This window comes from Hibiscus syriacus, unplaced genomic scaffold (genome assembly GCF_006381635.1).
Source record: "Hibiscus syriacus cultivar Baekdansim isolate YM2019G1 unplaced genomic scaffold, ASM638163v2 tig00112632_pilon, whole genome shotgun sequence".
Taxonomy (NCBI): Eukaryota; Viridiplantae; Streptophyta; class Magnoliopsida; order Malvales; family Malvaceae; genus Hibiscus; species Hibiscus syriacus.
The window spans coordinates 420510-435522 of record NW_024063371.1 but is presented as its reverse complement, the minus strand read 5'-3'; the positions used below and the strand labels follow the sequence as shown (position 1 = coordinate 435522).

Sequence of the window (15013 nt, the reverse complement as noted above, 5' to 3'; positions counted from 1 at the left end):
CAACTCTAACCCAGACACAGACTAAACCTTCAACGTTAGAGAAAAAGGCCCATCAAATCTCTTCAAAGCAATCATCTTCCTTTAATTTATCCTTCATCACAGGCAACAACACATGGTTTGCTTATATAAATTATTCCATCCTCTTTCTATTCAAATTATTATTTTCTATATGGCTATTTCTTTTGGCTAATGATTCCCGAACATCTCCCCTGCTGACATTATGTATATATATATATATTTATGCACCTTCGTGGCTTGACTTCATAGACTAATACAACATTATTAGAACAAGACACGGTGAGAGAGAGAGAGAGAGAGAGATTAATGGCTTCCAGAGAGAATAAGCAGAGGAAACTAATAGGTGGTTTCTTGAGCAGTTTTTATAGGTCCGGTACACGAAGTCAGAAGTCAAAACCCGAGCCTCCTGTAGCGGCAAATAACAAGCCTGTTCCACCGAGTTTATTGTTGAAGAAACTTGAAAATGGCCAAACTGTAGACAAGGATGGCCAGAAGGGAATAAAAAAAAAAGGTATCGAAGGAGGAAAGGTGGTCGTTGAAGGAAGAAAGTCAGTGTCCCACATCGAGACGAATCTGTCATCGGTGATCTCATTTCTTCAGGTGAAAGTTTTGGTTTCCGACATGCCAGGGTTCATGCAAGTGCATGCCTTCCGCTCTGCCAGAAGAACATACGACAGTTTGGAGAAGTTTAGCTCCAGGCACATGGCTTATAACATCAAGAAGGTATGTTTCAAAAAGCTCAACTCTTTCACATGCTCTGCATTTTCAAGATCAGTTTCGCATTGTACATGTAGATTCATGTAAACATGAATAAGCTTTTTTAATCTATTCACAGTTTCACGGTCTGTAATGACAGTGGCAAAAGTATTTATCTAGCTAGGTAGGTAGATTGATTATGGAAGTGTTTCTTTTTGGAATTGCCTGAGTTTGAATGATTGAGGCTCATTCATGGAACCTCACGAGTCACAAGGAAGGAGACAATATTCTGCAGGACAGATAGAGATTTTCTTTCCGATTTGTTTCTTCCAGCAGAATCTAGGTGTTAAGGCGCACATGGAACCCTTGACTAATATTTTTGGCTATTACTTACATTCTTGAAAAATGGGAAAAAATAAACCTCAAGTATGGGAATCCATAGTGAGATGAGACCCGATCCGACTCATCATCTGTAAAAACAGGCTGCGATGGATCGAGGGGTTTTGAGATGCGATCTCAACTTAAAATTTTTAATATAATTTCTTAAATTCATACCTCTGATATAAATTTTTATGTCCATCCAAAAACTGCAAGTCATTTGCATGTGTAGAACAATGGAGTAGTATAATGTCGAGTTGAAGTCCATCCCCGTGAGTTATTTTAATCATTTTAGACATCCAATTATGTCTTATGGTTTAGCAGTTTGGGCTTTTTTTATACAGGAGTTTGATAAAGTTTATGGACCGACCTGGCATTGTATCGTGGGATCAAATTTCGGCTCATTCGTTACACACTCAACGGGTTGCTTTCTTTATTTCTCAATGGAGAAACTGTACATTTTAATATTCAAAACAAAAGTTCGTAGGGTTGGGAATTAGACAATCGAAGGCTACTAATTACTGTATGTTATTTTCTCCCTTGGCATGAATTTCTACCTGAATTATTGGTAGCCAGACCGGACCATTTTGGCACCTCTGTGGCTGCTGATGGATCGAATGTGATAGCAATGTGTGTAAATGGTTGGCTTGATCGGTTTGTCCTTTTTGACGTAACTTTCAAGATGAAGTGCTCATAATTGAAGAAATTATAATATATATATACACATTAATTTACGAGAATGACATTTAATTTGTTATTAATTTAGAAAATAAATTGGGAGTGTTATAAATGATTCTATCGGTGCATTGATAGATCTATAAATATTTTTTTAGAATGAATATATTACTAACTTAAGATCAAAGGTTATTAATAAAAATAATTGATTAATTGAATAAAATTTGAATTTTAAGATTGGACACCTCATCAATCAAGCTATTGACTATTGGGTAACAAACAAATTAAAAGTCGGCTGCCTTATCAGTTACCAGTCCAAAATGAATGAAATAAATAAATTCATTTATTGAAGGGGGTCTGGTATTTAGTAACTCAACTTGAAGGCGATGAGGTTAATCAATTTTACCTGAGTTTTGTTGGTATACGTTGACACCTTTAAAGAACAAACTGGAATGGAATCAACCCAGAGCTCAGGGGAAATCGAAGAGAAAAGGAAAGAAGGAAAGCATCTCTATAACAAAATCCTATGAAACATAAACTGTTGAAATTCTACATGCGAACACCACACATAATTTGAAATGGAATGTGGAAAGCTGTGTATCACATTCAAAAACATATACAAAATTACGTAATGATCATCAGGCCTTACGCTTGTTTGATCTTCTTTTCTTGACGGAATCTGGTTTGCCGAAAACCCCGCAAAAACCGCATCCGGATACCTTCGGAGAAGGAGGATCCACGCTGGGAGTGGCCGCCTGGGTCGTGCGGTAGGTATGTCCGCCGCTGCCTTCGTCTGATCGGCTTCGTCTCCCTCGGCTGCTCTCTTTATTTTCCGGGGTGTTACCCCTCGTTTGGTTCGAATCCCCCGATACAACCTTGTTGTCCCATACCAAACCCGACGACCCTTGCCTCCTGAAGGACGTCGTAGACCTCTGCAAACCCTCCATCTCTTCTTCGAAAGTCTTTTTTCCTTCTTCTCTGGTTTATGTTATGGAATCCGGTTGCAGTTGGTTATAGGCTTTAATTGGTACAAGGGAGTCCGGAGGAACGTGGTGTAGTGCGACTTTTTCAAGGTGGGGTTTCGGTCTACCATTTGAAACACCGAACAGCTGACGGATTCAAAATAATAAAATAAATATTTCAAAACATTTACCAAAACTCTTGTTTTCGTATAGGTAAGGGGTGATTCTTTCAATCATGTGTCACAACATACTTCAGACTTAATTGCGTTTTATTTTGAAATTTATAAATTGTCTATCAAAAGTAAGTGTGGTAAAATTCGAATTTGACCTTATCAACTCAAATTCATAAATCTCAACCATTTATATCAACCCTCGTTGGTTGTAATACTTAAATTATTAAACGCTTGAGTTAAGATCGTAAACGTTTGAATAATCTAGTTTAATTAAATATAATAGCATCAAGGCTTAGTCCAAAATGGCATCATATTTTAAATTACATTACACTTTCGCTAACTATAGACTGAAGATGATACATAAAACATTAGAAAGTTTTAATCATTGTAAATACAATAATAGAATTAAAAAGGTGATAAGTTTTGACCATTTGAAGTCAAAGTTTATTCTAAGGTCACACAAAATATGACATACAAAAGCTAATTCATGCCTTTGATCATTTAAAAAAAATCATCAATATTTAATTTATGGTTTAAGGATCACTTTGTTCCGTTATAGGTTAAATTTATCATTTTCGATCTTATCATATTTTGCATCAATTTAACCCACAAAGTTATTTAATTAGATCATTCTATACCCTATCCTCAACTTAAAACCTTAAATTATAAATCCTAAACTAGAGTTTAAGTTTAGAATTTAGAAATTGAGCTTATGATTTAAGGTTTTAAGGGATAAGATATAAAAAAAATAACTGACCCTATTCTCATATGTAATAAGATAAAAGAGAGGTAGGGTAGTAGGTTACCTCCAACGCTAGGTTGAAAGCAAACAACTTTACAGCCTTTTACGAAAATACAATAGGGACAAAATTGATAAATTTAATCTATTATAAGGGTAAAGGTTACCCTTTTGCCTTGATTTATTAGTTGATTAATTTCTTTTTTTCTCAGGGAAGAGAATTTTCACCAACAGATGGGAAATGAAACATAATTAGTTTTGATTGTTTCTCTGGAGCAAGAGGTCAGCAGGAAGAATGCTGTAAAATTAAAACCTGCCTTTAAGCAATACATGATTTGATAAATAAAACTCTATTGTTCCCCAGTAAACAAAATTGCGATCGTACAAGATCTACTGGAACCCAGTGATAAAGTCATTTTGCCTTCCCTTTCTTGGAAGACCCTGCTCCTCCTTTCTTTTGGCCAGTCTTCTTATGAAGCTGCTTTTTTGGTTTCAACTTGTTTGTGGTTGATGAGGACTTCCCTTCTTGATTCCTTTTACTCCTAGCTTTCTTCTCTTTCTTCACATTATACATAGTAACAGCCTGATCTCAAAGATAACACGAAATTAGATTAAAAGCCATTCTCAGATAAAAAAAATGTATTTCCATTTTGGATATCAACTGATGAACCTACGTTAGCCAAATCATATGGCTCGAACATACCTTGTTAACATTGAGTATCTCATGCGAATGCTTAGAGATTAGCTTATTTAGAACACTCTCGGTTTGTTCCTTCTCTCGCGAGCCTATCCCTGATCCTTCGACAACAGGTAAGAACTAACAGAAGTACAAAAAGACCATATCAGAGCATGCCATCACACTTCATCAGAAATATTTACACTGAAGTGAAGGCCGAGGATGCAAACCTTGCGATGCTTTCCTTGCTTTTTAGCAGGCTTTTCTCCAGGCAACTTCCTATCGAATTTCCCGCCACTAGCTGTAGAAGTAGCGGCCATCCCAGCTACATTCCCTAATTCATCTTTCGTAACTTTCTTAGGTGGAGCCTGTGTTCCTGTTATGGGCAGAGCAGTAGCAGCAAGCTGAACATGGCTGCAGCAAACCACCAAGTTAAAATCAACAAAAACATCACAAATAGTCAAACTCTAGAACCAACGAAAAGATAAAAGTGTCCTCTTGGAAGTTAAAAGAATCTGATGAAAAGCAATTACATGAAACTCAACCAAAGATCTAGAGTTTGTTCAATCAAAGCTAAAGTATCTGCCAGAGTTTTTCTCATCAAGAACTGCCTACGGAAAAGAATCAAAGTTGACTTCAAACTATTGATGTATATATGAATTTTTATGAGCATAGTCCGCAACCATAGTCTAACACCGAAAGTGCTAAAATGACATGAATATTAGGGGTGTAAAGGAATAGTATCAAAGAATAAGATTTAAAGACTAATGCAGCATAATGATGATAGATAAAGAATAAGCGAAGAGGAGCTATTTATACCAATAGTATCTCAAACATGATTAAGATATCAGTTTCTTATTGAAGATAATTACTGTGATTCTACATACAGAAAACTACAATAGATTGGAAAAACCTTGGCAAAGCACCAATTTTTGCAGCTTGTTTCAAGTTCTGGAGGCGATTCTTCTCTTGTTTCTCAACTCGTTTCTTCTTATCATCTTGTCTTTTAGCAAAAGGATCCACTCCTGGCTCTGCAAAATAAAAACAACCATGATCAGCAAAAAAGTCAACTATATTTATTTTCTTCAGGGAAGAAGACTCATTAATTACTCACCATCAGTCATCTTGGCCTCGATGATTGGTATATCTTTATCATCATTGACACGATCATAACCAAAACGACGTTTCCATGTACCAGTCTGTTCATCCCATACAACTTTGTCCTTTTTACGTTTCTTTATACCTAAAAGATATCTCAAAAGAGAACAACAAAAAAATAGAGAATCTTCAGGCCAATGGAAAATGAGATTTAACACAAAATTTTAACATAGGCATGTAAACGTAAGATGACAGGTGAAATGGTTTACCTTTCTTTTTAGCAAACTCCTCCCATTTTGTGGGAGGTTTAGGCTTCGGAAGCTGAAAGCACAAGCACAATAAAGCAATTCAGGCACCTTACAAACTAGATTTTCAATGCATATAAACAACTGAACAAGAAAATTCAAATTCATTTGGTAGGATATAATCGTTCTTTACTTACAGAAGACCAAAATGGCATATTTAAAAATGAAGGCTTACATGCTTCTCCCTAGGAAGTTTTGTTGTTGTGGGAGGCAACTTAACAAGTGGTCCATCTACATCTTCAGTTGAAGGCAAGTTAAAAAGACTATCTGCAACTTCTTGAACTAACTTGCTGCCCTCCTTTAAGCATTCCTTCACTAGCTCATCCCTGAACATATTGTCCGGGATACACATAAGATCAGGGAAAGGAACGCAAATGAACATAAACAACTTCTTTATAAACCAAACAAGCAACATACAAAAGGTAGAGCATGCTTTGAAAAGACCAACTAAACTAGGTTTGAAGGAAACCAAGTGTCCCAATTCCAAAGTATGTCCATTTATAGCATCAAATTCAAAACCCATTGCAGAAATCGATAAAATCAAATGAGAAACAAAAGAAGGAAACCTCTTTCAGCTAATTCGATAGAAAATTGTAATTACAAAAGAAAGAGAGAGAAGTAAACCTGGAAGCCGGGAGCGAAGGAAAGCTATGAAAAGGGTTAAAAGCCAAAAGATTTCCCACGTCTACATGAAAAGGTTTCGGGCTGTCCATCTCCATTGCCATCTCCACTTTGTTTCGCTGTATGGAGCTCAGCTAACTGCTCAGCTTTGGTTTGGATTGTCCTTCCAAAACCTAACGCCGAAAATGGCAAAACAAAACCTGCTGAAGAATGCGGCTATCAAATTATATTGATATAGGATTCAACTAGTAATCATCGGCCAAATTAGCCCACTACAACAAGCGGGCTTTTTTATTTAACCTAATACGGCATCAGATAACTTAGTTCGAAAAGACATTTGTTATAATGAATGAAAATTGTCGTATAAATATGACGAATTTTAATAAAATATATTTTTATTAGAATATATTACTATTACATGATAAAATTTAATAAAAATATATATTTTTAAAATTCGTCATGTTAACGTGATAATTTAAATAAAAAAATATTATTATTTAGATAAAATTATAATGCAAGCGAAATAAGTTTTTTCTATACTATAATATTTATTATAGATTTCAAATTAATCTTATGAATGATCTAATAAATAAATTTTTATCTCGTCTGACATATTAGACAATTTTTGCTAGTAATCATCCACTTTGTAGGCCTTAACCCATTATAGAGTCCACTGTTACTTCATTTTCGTGTCATTTGTTTGGAGTTTTTGAATATTTATACTTTTGACATTTATGATGTTCGAATTAGTGTATTTAAAGAATACTAATAATTTTTTTATTATAGAGATCACATGATTTGTACCGATAAATCAAAATTAGATTAGATATTGTCTTGAAAAGTTTAAAATTGAGATCTCAACCATTATGTCAAATTTAAAACTTAATACATAGTTGACAATAATATTTAGCTTAAAATATAATTTAGACCAATTATATTTATATTATAAAAATATATTAGTTATAAAAATATATCATATAAATAATATTCTTTTAAAAATTTTAATTAAAAATTTTATTTAATACTATATAATTAAAACAAAATTAAAACTTAATATTAATTGGAATTTTGATAAACATTTTATTGTTCTCTCTTTTTCTTTCCTTGTTTGACACGCTGGGGTTTTTCTTTGAATGATGGATTCTCAGGCGCCGGTGTCTATTCCCCTTTCTGGTCTGGATCGCCCGGGGTCTCCCTTACCAACACAAAGTGCTAGGGCACACAAGAAAGTTAAAAACCGTGGAGTTCAAGACAAGTCTCATGATGAATCGGTTGTGGAGGCAACGACAGCCATGGGGGATATCAACATGGCAGAATCGGTGGTTAGCATCCCTGATAACATGCCTATTGATAAAATGTCACGCTCGTATTTCTCTTTGACTCGCTGAACTTAAGACTGATTGTTCTAATGTAAACCTTGCCAATAGACTGATAGAAACTAATAACAACCGGTGAAAAGTCTACATCTTCTATCAGTATTTAGATTTACTGGGTCAGCAAGTTTAGAATTTAGCGTCTGAATCCTGCAAATACCGGGTCTTCAAACGCCGGTCTTGGACTGCAAAGTAGAGAGAAAACGGGGAAAAGAAGAGGATTTGAAATGATGATGTTTTGGTGGATATTTGAGTTTTTCAAAATAACAACGTTTTAATTATTGTGTCACGTCATAACACCGTTAAAAAGCTAACGACAAAGTGAGCAAAATGATTAAATCTCCATCAATTACATAATACAATTAAGTCTCCATCAAGATGAGAATACCAAGCATTTCCAATTGATGCTTTTAGACAAATTACAGGGTTACAAAAATATATATAGTGATCAATAGGTACCATTTTGATTAATTAAATACAATAACATACATCCTTATATGAGATTTGCAAAATTGATAGACTTTTGTAGTGCATGTGAACGTAGAGATATTCTGTTACTGCTAAATGATGCAACCAATGATAAAATAATCTTTGAACATATCCTCCTAATCTCACCTTCGGACCCAGTTTTCACTTCAATGCTACTCATCTTTATCATCGCTCTACGAAACTCGCAATCAAACCTTAACCCCAACAATCCTTTTATGTTCCCTGCATATTTTTCCACTACACTACCCGTAGCAGCATCTCCCCAAAGCCTCTGGTTCGATTCCAATACCCCTTTGCCATCGCGAACGTTTTTGAAGAAGCTCACATCGAACTTCGTCTGGCTGTTTATATCTAATGCCTCCCTTTTCGAACCGTCACTGTTTCTCGGACATAGAGCTTGGAGTTGTGCTAAGAATGATTGGTTAATCGTCGGGTCTGCATTTTCAGATACATGAAGTTATATGGGCGGTAGAGAATGTTGGTTTTTTGGCAAAGTCCCACATTGGTTGTGTATAAGGAGGAGGGGAAATTCTTTTGTTATAAATAGAGTCATCCTCCTCCTTAATTAAGCATCCCACAAATATAAGCCTTCTTTACTATTAAAGGTTATTTGTACTCTTTCTCTCTTTGTAATATTTCCTCTATTAGTGAAATATTATTTTAGTTGTGTTCGAGGAGGTAGACATAATTTTGGCCTAACCTCGTTAAATTTTGGTGTTCTCTTTATGTCTATTTAATAGCTATTGTCGGGTATAGTTGTTGTTAATTATTGTCCTATTAAAATTACTTGTCTTGGTAGTTCTGTCTATAAGGAAAGTGGATTTTAAGAATGACAATTGTGACCCCTCCTCTTTCCTGGGAATCTACCTTGGGTGATTTTTAGTACAATCGTTTTCACACTAGTCACCTAGATAATAGTTTTCAAGGTGAATTTGTTATTATTGGTGGAAATTAACCCGAATTCCACAACAATTGGTATAAGAGCTCTTGGTTTATTTTAGTATGCTCTGTGGTTGCGGCTTAGGCTGATCTTCCACATCAAAAAAAAAATTCCTTGGGGTAATTGACATTCTGCATTGACAGCTATTAAATAGAATTTGTAGCAGAAATGGCAGACGACACAAAAACATCCGTAAGAAATGCTGTGACAAATGTTAGATTTGCAGTGGAGATTTTTGATAGCACCAGTCATTTCGACATGTGGCAAAGTGAGGTTCTAGATGCCCTATTTCAGCAGGGTCTAGACATTGCTATTGAAGGAGAGAAACCAGATGATGTTGAGGAGAAAGAATGAAAGAGGATCAATAGATTGACATGTGGTACTATTCGATCGTGTCTTTCTAAAGAGAAGAAATATGCATTTTCTAAGAAAACTTCTGCAAGTAAATTGTAGAAGGCACTAGAGGAGAAATTTTTGAAGAAAAGCGGTCAGAACAAGCTCTACATGAAAAAGAGATTATTCCGCTTCAACTATGTACTAGGTACCACTATGAATGATCACATTACTACCTTAAATCTGCTGGTGACTGATCTGATGAATATGGACGTGACTTTTGGAGACGAAGATCTAGCTCTGATGTTGATGGGATCACTTCCTGATGAGTTTGAGTATCTTGAAACTACTCTACTTCATGGGAAGGTTGATGTGTCTCTCAGTGAAGTAACTGTTGCCTTGTATAATTATGAATTGAGAAAGAAAGACAAACAATAAAACACAAGTGTCGAAGCAGAAGCTCTTATTGTTAGAGGTCATTCGAAGAGTCAGAATAAAGGAATGAGAGGGAGATCGAAGTCAAAGTCCAGATTGAGCAAAGATGAATGTGCCTTTTGTCGAGAAAAAGGGCACTGGAAGAAAGAATGTCCCAGGCTAAAGAATAAAGGCAAACCTGAAAGGGGAAAGGCTGTCTCAGAATCAAATGTGGTCGAGTATGATGATACAGATTCAGATTTCGCATTCGCTGCTACGTCATCAACCAGTTTTTCCAGTTCATGGCTGTTAGATTCAGCTTGTAGCCACCATATGACCCCCAATAGAGAATGGTTCTTTGATTTTAAAGAACTAAAAGGTGGAATTGTCTACATAACAAATAATTCCTCTCTTGACACACTTAGGATTGGTTCAATTCGCTTGAGGAATCAGAATGGATCAATCAGAACCTTAACATGTGTCAATTATGTACCACATTTAATGAGAAATCTCATCTCTGTGGGAACCTTAGAGTCAAAAGGTTTAGAAGTGAGGGAAAAATATGAGATTATGAGGATTATCTCTGGTGCATTGGTGATAATGAAGGGAATCCGGAAAAGAAACAATGTGTATTACTTTCTGGGTAGTACAATTGTTGGGACAGCAGTAGTGGCAGCTTCTACTGATGAACAGGAGTCAGAAGCAACCAGATTATGGCATATGCGCTTGGGGCATGTTTGTGAAAAATCCTTGAAATTGCTGATATATCAAGGATTATTGAAGGGTGCTCGGGCTTGCAAATTAGCTTTTTGTGAGCATTGCATCAAAGGGAAGAAGACGAGGGTGAAATTTGGAACAACAATCCATGATACTAAAGGTATTTTGGATTATGTTCATTCAGATGTATGGGGGCCTTCCAAGACAACTTCATTGGGAGGAACACACTATTATGTCACATTTGTTGATGATTTTTTCCGGAGAGTTTGGGTGTATACAATGAAGACAAATGATAAGGTGCTAGGATTTTTCCTTAAATGGAAAAAAATGGTAGAGACTCAAATAGGTAGAAAAAGCAAACGTCTCCGTACAGACAATGGTGGAGAGTACAAAAATGATCCATTTCTAAAAGTCTGTGAAGAAGAAGGTATTGTCAGGCACTTCACTGTCAGATCTACACCACAACAAAATGGGGTGGCAGAGCGAATGAACCAGACATTAGTGGAGAAGGTTCGGTGTATGTTGTCTAATGCTCGGTTAGGCAAAGAATTTTGGGCTGAGGCTTTGGTCTATGCTTGTCACCTTGTCAACCGCTTACCATCGACTGCTATTGGAGGTAAAACACCATTAAAGAAATGGTTTAGAGTACCTGCTACAGATTATGATTCCTTACATGTGTTTGGTTCCACTGCATACTACTATGTTAAGGAGTCAAGAATGCGATCTTTATGGGGATCACCTCTGGTGTGAAAGGCTGTCATCTTTGGTGTCCAGAAACAAAGAAAATAATCTTCAGCAGGGATTTTAACTTTGAGGAATCTATCATGTTGAGAAAGCTGACTTCAGAAAAATTGGAACAGACAGATAGAACTCCCAAACAGGTGGAGTTTGAAGGAAGCAGAATTAACCCAGCCAGTAAAGAAACTGATGATGACTCTCCTATGGTAGAAGAAGAGTCAGATGAAGAAGAGGTTCAGACCCAAGAACCTCCACAACAACATGAATCAATTGCACTCAGAAAGGGAAAGAGGACAATTAGACAACTTGCTCGTTATGTTGATATGGTCTCTTTTGCATCACCAATTGCAATTGATGACGTTCCTGCCATTTTTAATGAAGCAGTCCAAAGTTCAGAACATAAAAAGTGGAGGATCGCCATGAATGAAGAAATGCAATCCCTTCAAAAGAATCAGACGTGAAAACTAGCTAGTCTTCCGAAGGGAAAGAAGACAATTGGGTGCAAGTGGGTATATGCAAAGAAAGATGGATTTCCTAACAAGAATAACATCCGCTACAAAGCAAGATTGATGGCTAAAGGCTACGCTCAAACGGAGGGAGTTGATTATAATGAAGTATTTTCTCCAGTTGTAAAACATTCATCCATCAGAATTTTGTTGGCTTTGGTAGCACAGTTGGATTTAGAACTAGTTCAGATGGATGTAAAAACTGCATTTTTACATGGAGACTTGGATAAGGAAATCTACATGACTCAGCCAGATGGATTCAAAGTTGCTGAAAAAGAAGAGATGGTGTTCAAATTAGAAAAATCGTTGTACGGATTGAAACAATCTCCAAGAAAGTGGTACAAGCGATTTGACAAGTTTATGATATGGTAGAAGTACACAAGAAGCAAATATGATCATTGTGTGTATTTATGCAAGCTACAAGACGGATCATATATATATCTTCTTCTTTATGTTGATGATATGCTAATAGCTTCTAAGAGTCAGACAGAAATTGCGAAACTAAAGACTCAATTGAACAAGGAGTTTGAGATGAAGGATCTTGGTGAAGCGAAGAAGATTCTAGGCATGGAGATATCAAGGGATAAGAAATTGGGGAGGCTTTGTTTGTCTCAGAAAGAATATATGAGGAAGGTACTAAAACGTTTTGGCATGAATGAGAAGTCAAAACCAGTTAGTACACCTCTTCCTCCTTATTTCAAGCTCGGTGCATCCATGTCACCTAAGGATGATGCAGAACGGGAATACATGTAAAAGGTTCCGTATACAAGTGTTGTTGGTAGCTTGATGTATGCAATGGTGTGTACGAGACCCGATATTTCACAGGCAGTTGGGGTTATGAGCAGGTATATGCATGATCATGGAAAGGAGCATTGGCAAGCTGTGAAATGGATTTTGCGGTATATTTTGAACACCGTAGATGTTGGTTTGGTCTTTCAGCAGGACAAACAAGATGGTCAGTGTGTAGTTGGGTATTGTGATTCAGACTATGCAGGTGATTTGGACAAGCGTCGATCAACTACTGGTTATGTGTTTACATTTGCAAAAGCACCAGTCAGTTGGAAGTCCACCTTACAGTCAACAGTGGCTTTGTCTATTACAGAGGCAGAGTATATGGTAGTTACAGAGGCTGTGAAGGAGGCAATTTGGCTTCAAGAGTTGCTTGGTGAATTGGGAATGGAACAGAAGCACATCAAAGTGCATTGTGACAGTCAGAGTGCTATTCATTTAGCAAAGAACCAGGTTTACCATGCAAGGATGAAGCATATCGATGTTCGATATCACTTTGTACGAGAGATTCTAGAAGAAGGTGGAGTCATAATCTATAAGATTCGGACCACTGAGAATCTTGCTGATATGTTGAGAAAAGTGGTAACTGCGGTCAAGTTTAAACATTGTTTAGACTTGGTCAATATTGTTACAAATTGAAAGATAAATTTGCAGACACTCTGAAGATTGAATTTTTGAGAGATGTGTGTGGAATTTGCCAAGGTAGAGATTTGTTGGTTTTTTGGCAAAGTCCCACATTGGTTGTGTATAAGGAGGAGGGGAAATTCTTTTGTTATAAATAGAGCCATCTTCCTCCTTAGTTAAGCATCTCACAAATATAAGCATTCTTCACTATTAAAGACTATTTGTACTCTTTCTCTCTTTGTAATATTTTCTCTATTAGTGAAATATTATTTTAGTAGTGTTCGAGGAGGTAGGCATAATTTTGGCCTAACCTCGTTAAATTTTGGTGTTCTCTTTATGTCTATTTAATAGCTATTGTCGAGTATAGTTGTTGTTAATTATTGTCCTATTAAAATTATTTGTCTTGGTAGTTCTGTCTAAGGAAAGTGGATTTTAAGAGAGACTATTGTGACCCCTCCTCTTTCCTGGGAATCTACCTTGGGGTGATTTTTAGTACAATCGTTTTCACACTAGTCACCTAGATAATAGTTTTCAAGGTGAATTTGTTATTATTGGTGGAAATTAACCCGAATTCCACAACAGCGAAAGAACAAGCAATCCATTTGCCCAATGGTATGTGCCCCTAACATAGAAAACATAACATGTAATTAAACAATCGGAAACTTGGTGGCAAAGAATCTATGTATGCAGTATATGCATACCGACTAATGTTACAAGATCGTTGTCATCTAGGCCATTTGCCGCAAATTTTTTCCTTTGAGAAGCAATGGAATGGGAACGGTAAACTTGAGGCTTGTGATGATGAAGAAACCCTGCCATCCCTTCTTCCGGTTGGAACGGTCCAACTTGGACCACCACTCTGAAATGGAATCAAATTAATGAAAATCTCATGTCGATGCATGTCTGTGCGTGCGTGCGTGCACGGGTTTATTGTTAGTAGGGAAAGAAAGAAAGCTACCAACTCAACATCGTCCCGAGCTGCCAATGCTAGGATGTCAGCACACAAGACGACTCCGGGCATAGAGAATCCAGTTGTGTTTTAGCATCGTCGATAACTTCGAATCCCGAAGTCCAAGGTTTGGCAATGCACTTCTCTCGTTGGATGAGCCGGAGATCAACACCGAGCCTTCACATTCCTGCACGGAAATCATGTGATCATTGCCAACACAATAAATGAGGAAGAAGAAGAGAGTGACCCGAACAAAACAGTCATGGAAATGAAGCCTAAGCAAGCCAGCAGCAACGGTAGGATCATCGTTGAAGTGAGATTCAACTATGGACCTTACAACAGCTTCAGCCTTTGGACATGAAGAAGAATAGAATCCATTCTGCAAACCTCATCCCTGCCCCTCAACTAATGAAAACATCACCGAGTACTTCGCTATAACATGTGTATGACTTTAGTTGGTAGGTAGATAGATAATACATCTCTAGCAATTTGCAGAAAACTACATGTGGCTTCCATCAGTAACCTTTGTACCAAAACCTCTTTTCTTTGGTGAATCATGACCGTATGATGATGGTCTATAGGCTTACCTTTTCATCCATTCACCCTAAAATATTATTATTTGCTTTGGGAAAAGGACGGTCCTGTAATATTCTTCAATGGTTTCATACTTTAGGTCATGTCCGCCCGCCCACAATGTTCCTACAGTCATTCATTACGGTCTTAAAGAGATAGAAATGTGCTTTCACATTTGCCACATCAAGCCTTGAACTTGTGGCTGCAGATTGAGTTCCGGGACACGA

At 36.8% G+C, this 15013-nt stretch overlaps 3 protein-coding genes and 1 pseudogene across 3 annotated transcripts; 1 reads left to right on the top strand and 3 right to left on the bottom strand.

Moving 5' to 3' along the window:
- The first annotated feature begins 324 nt into the window (after positions 1-324).
- On the top strand, positions 325-1592 carry LOC120182134. Its single transcript, XM_039187137.1, has 2 exons — positions 325-741; positions 1437-1592. Exons 1-2 carry the CDS (start codon positions 325-327, stop codon positions 1590-1592), a joined length of 573 nt encoding a protein of 190 aa, XP_039043068.1.
- Positions 1593-2299: 707 nt separating this feature from the next.
- LOC120182172 (uncharacterized protein At1g15400-like) lies at positions 2300-2846 on the bottom strand. Its single transcript, XM_039187170.1, has one exon. It carries the CDS (start codon positions 2712-2714, stop codon positions 2406-2408), a length of 309 nt encoding a protein of 102 aa, XP_039043101.1. The 5' UTR covers positions 2715-2846; the 3' UTR covers positions 2300-2405.
- A 1037-nt stretch (positions 2847-3883) lies between these two features.
- LOC120182170 (ribosome biogenesis regulatory protein homolog) lies at positions 3884-6526 on the bottom strand. Its single transcript, XM_039187168.1, has 8 exons — positions 6345-6526; positions 5896-6046; positions 5685-5736; positions 5432-5560; positions 5231-5348; positions 4548-4731; positions 4345-4458; positions 3884-4224 (listed from the first exon to the last, which is right to left on the bottom strand). Exons 1-8 carry the CDS (start codon positions 6443-6445, stop codon positions 4054-4056), a joined length of 1020 nt encoding a protein of 339 aa, XP_039043099.1. The 5' UTR covers positions 6446-6526; the 3' UTR covers positions 3884-4053.
- A 1317-nt stretch (positions 6527-7843) lies between these two features.
- Positions 7844-14771, bottom strand: LOC120182133 (annotated as a pseudogene).
- Positions 14772-15013: the final 242 nt, after the last annotated feature.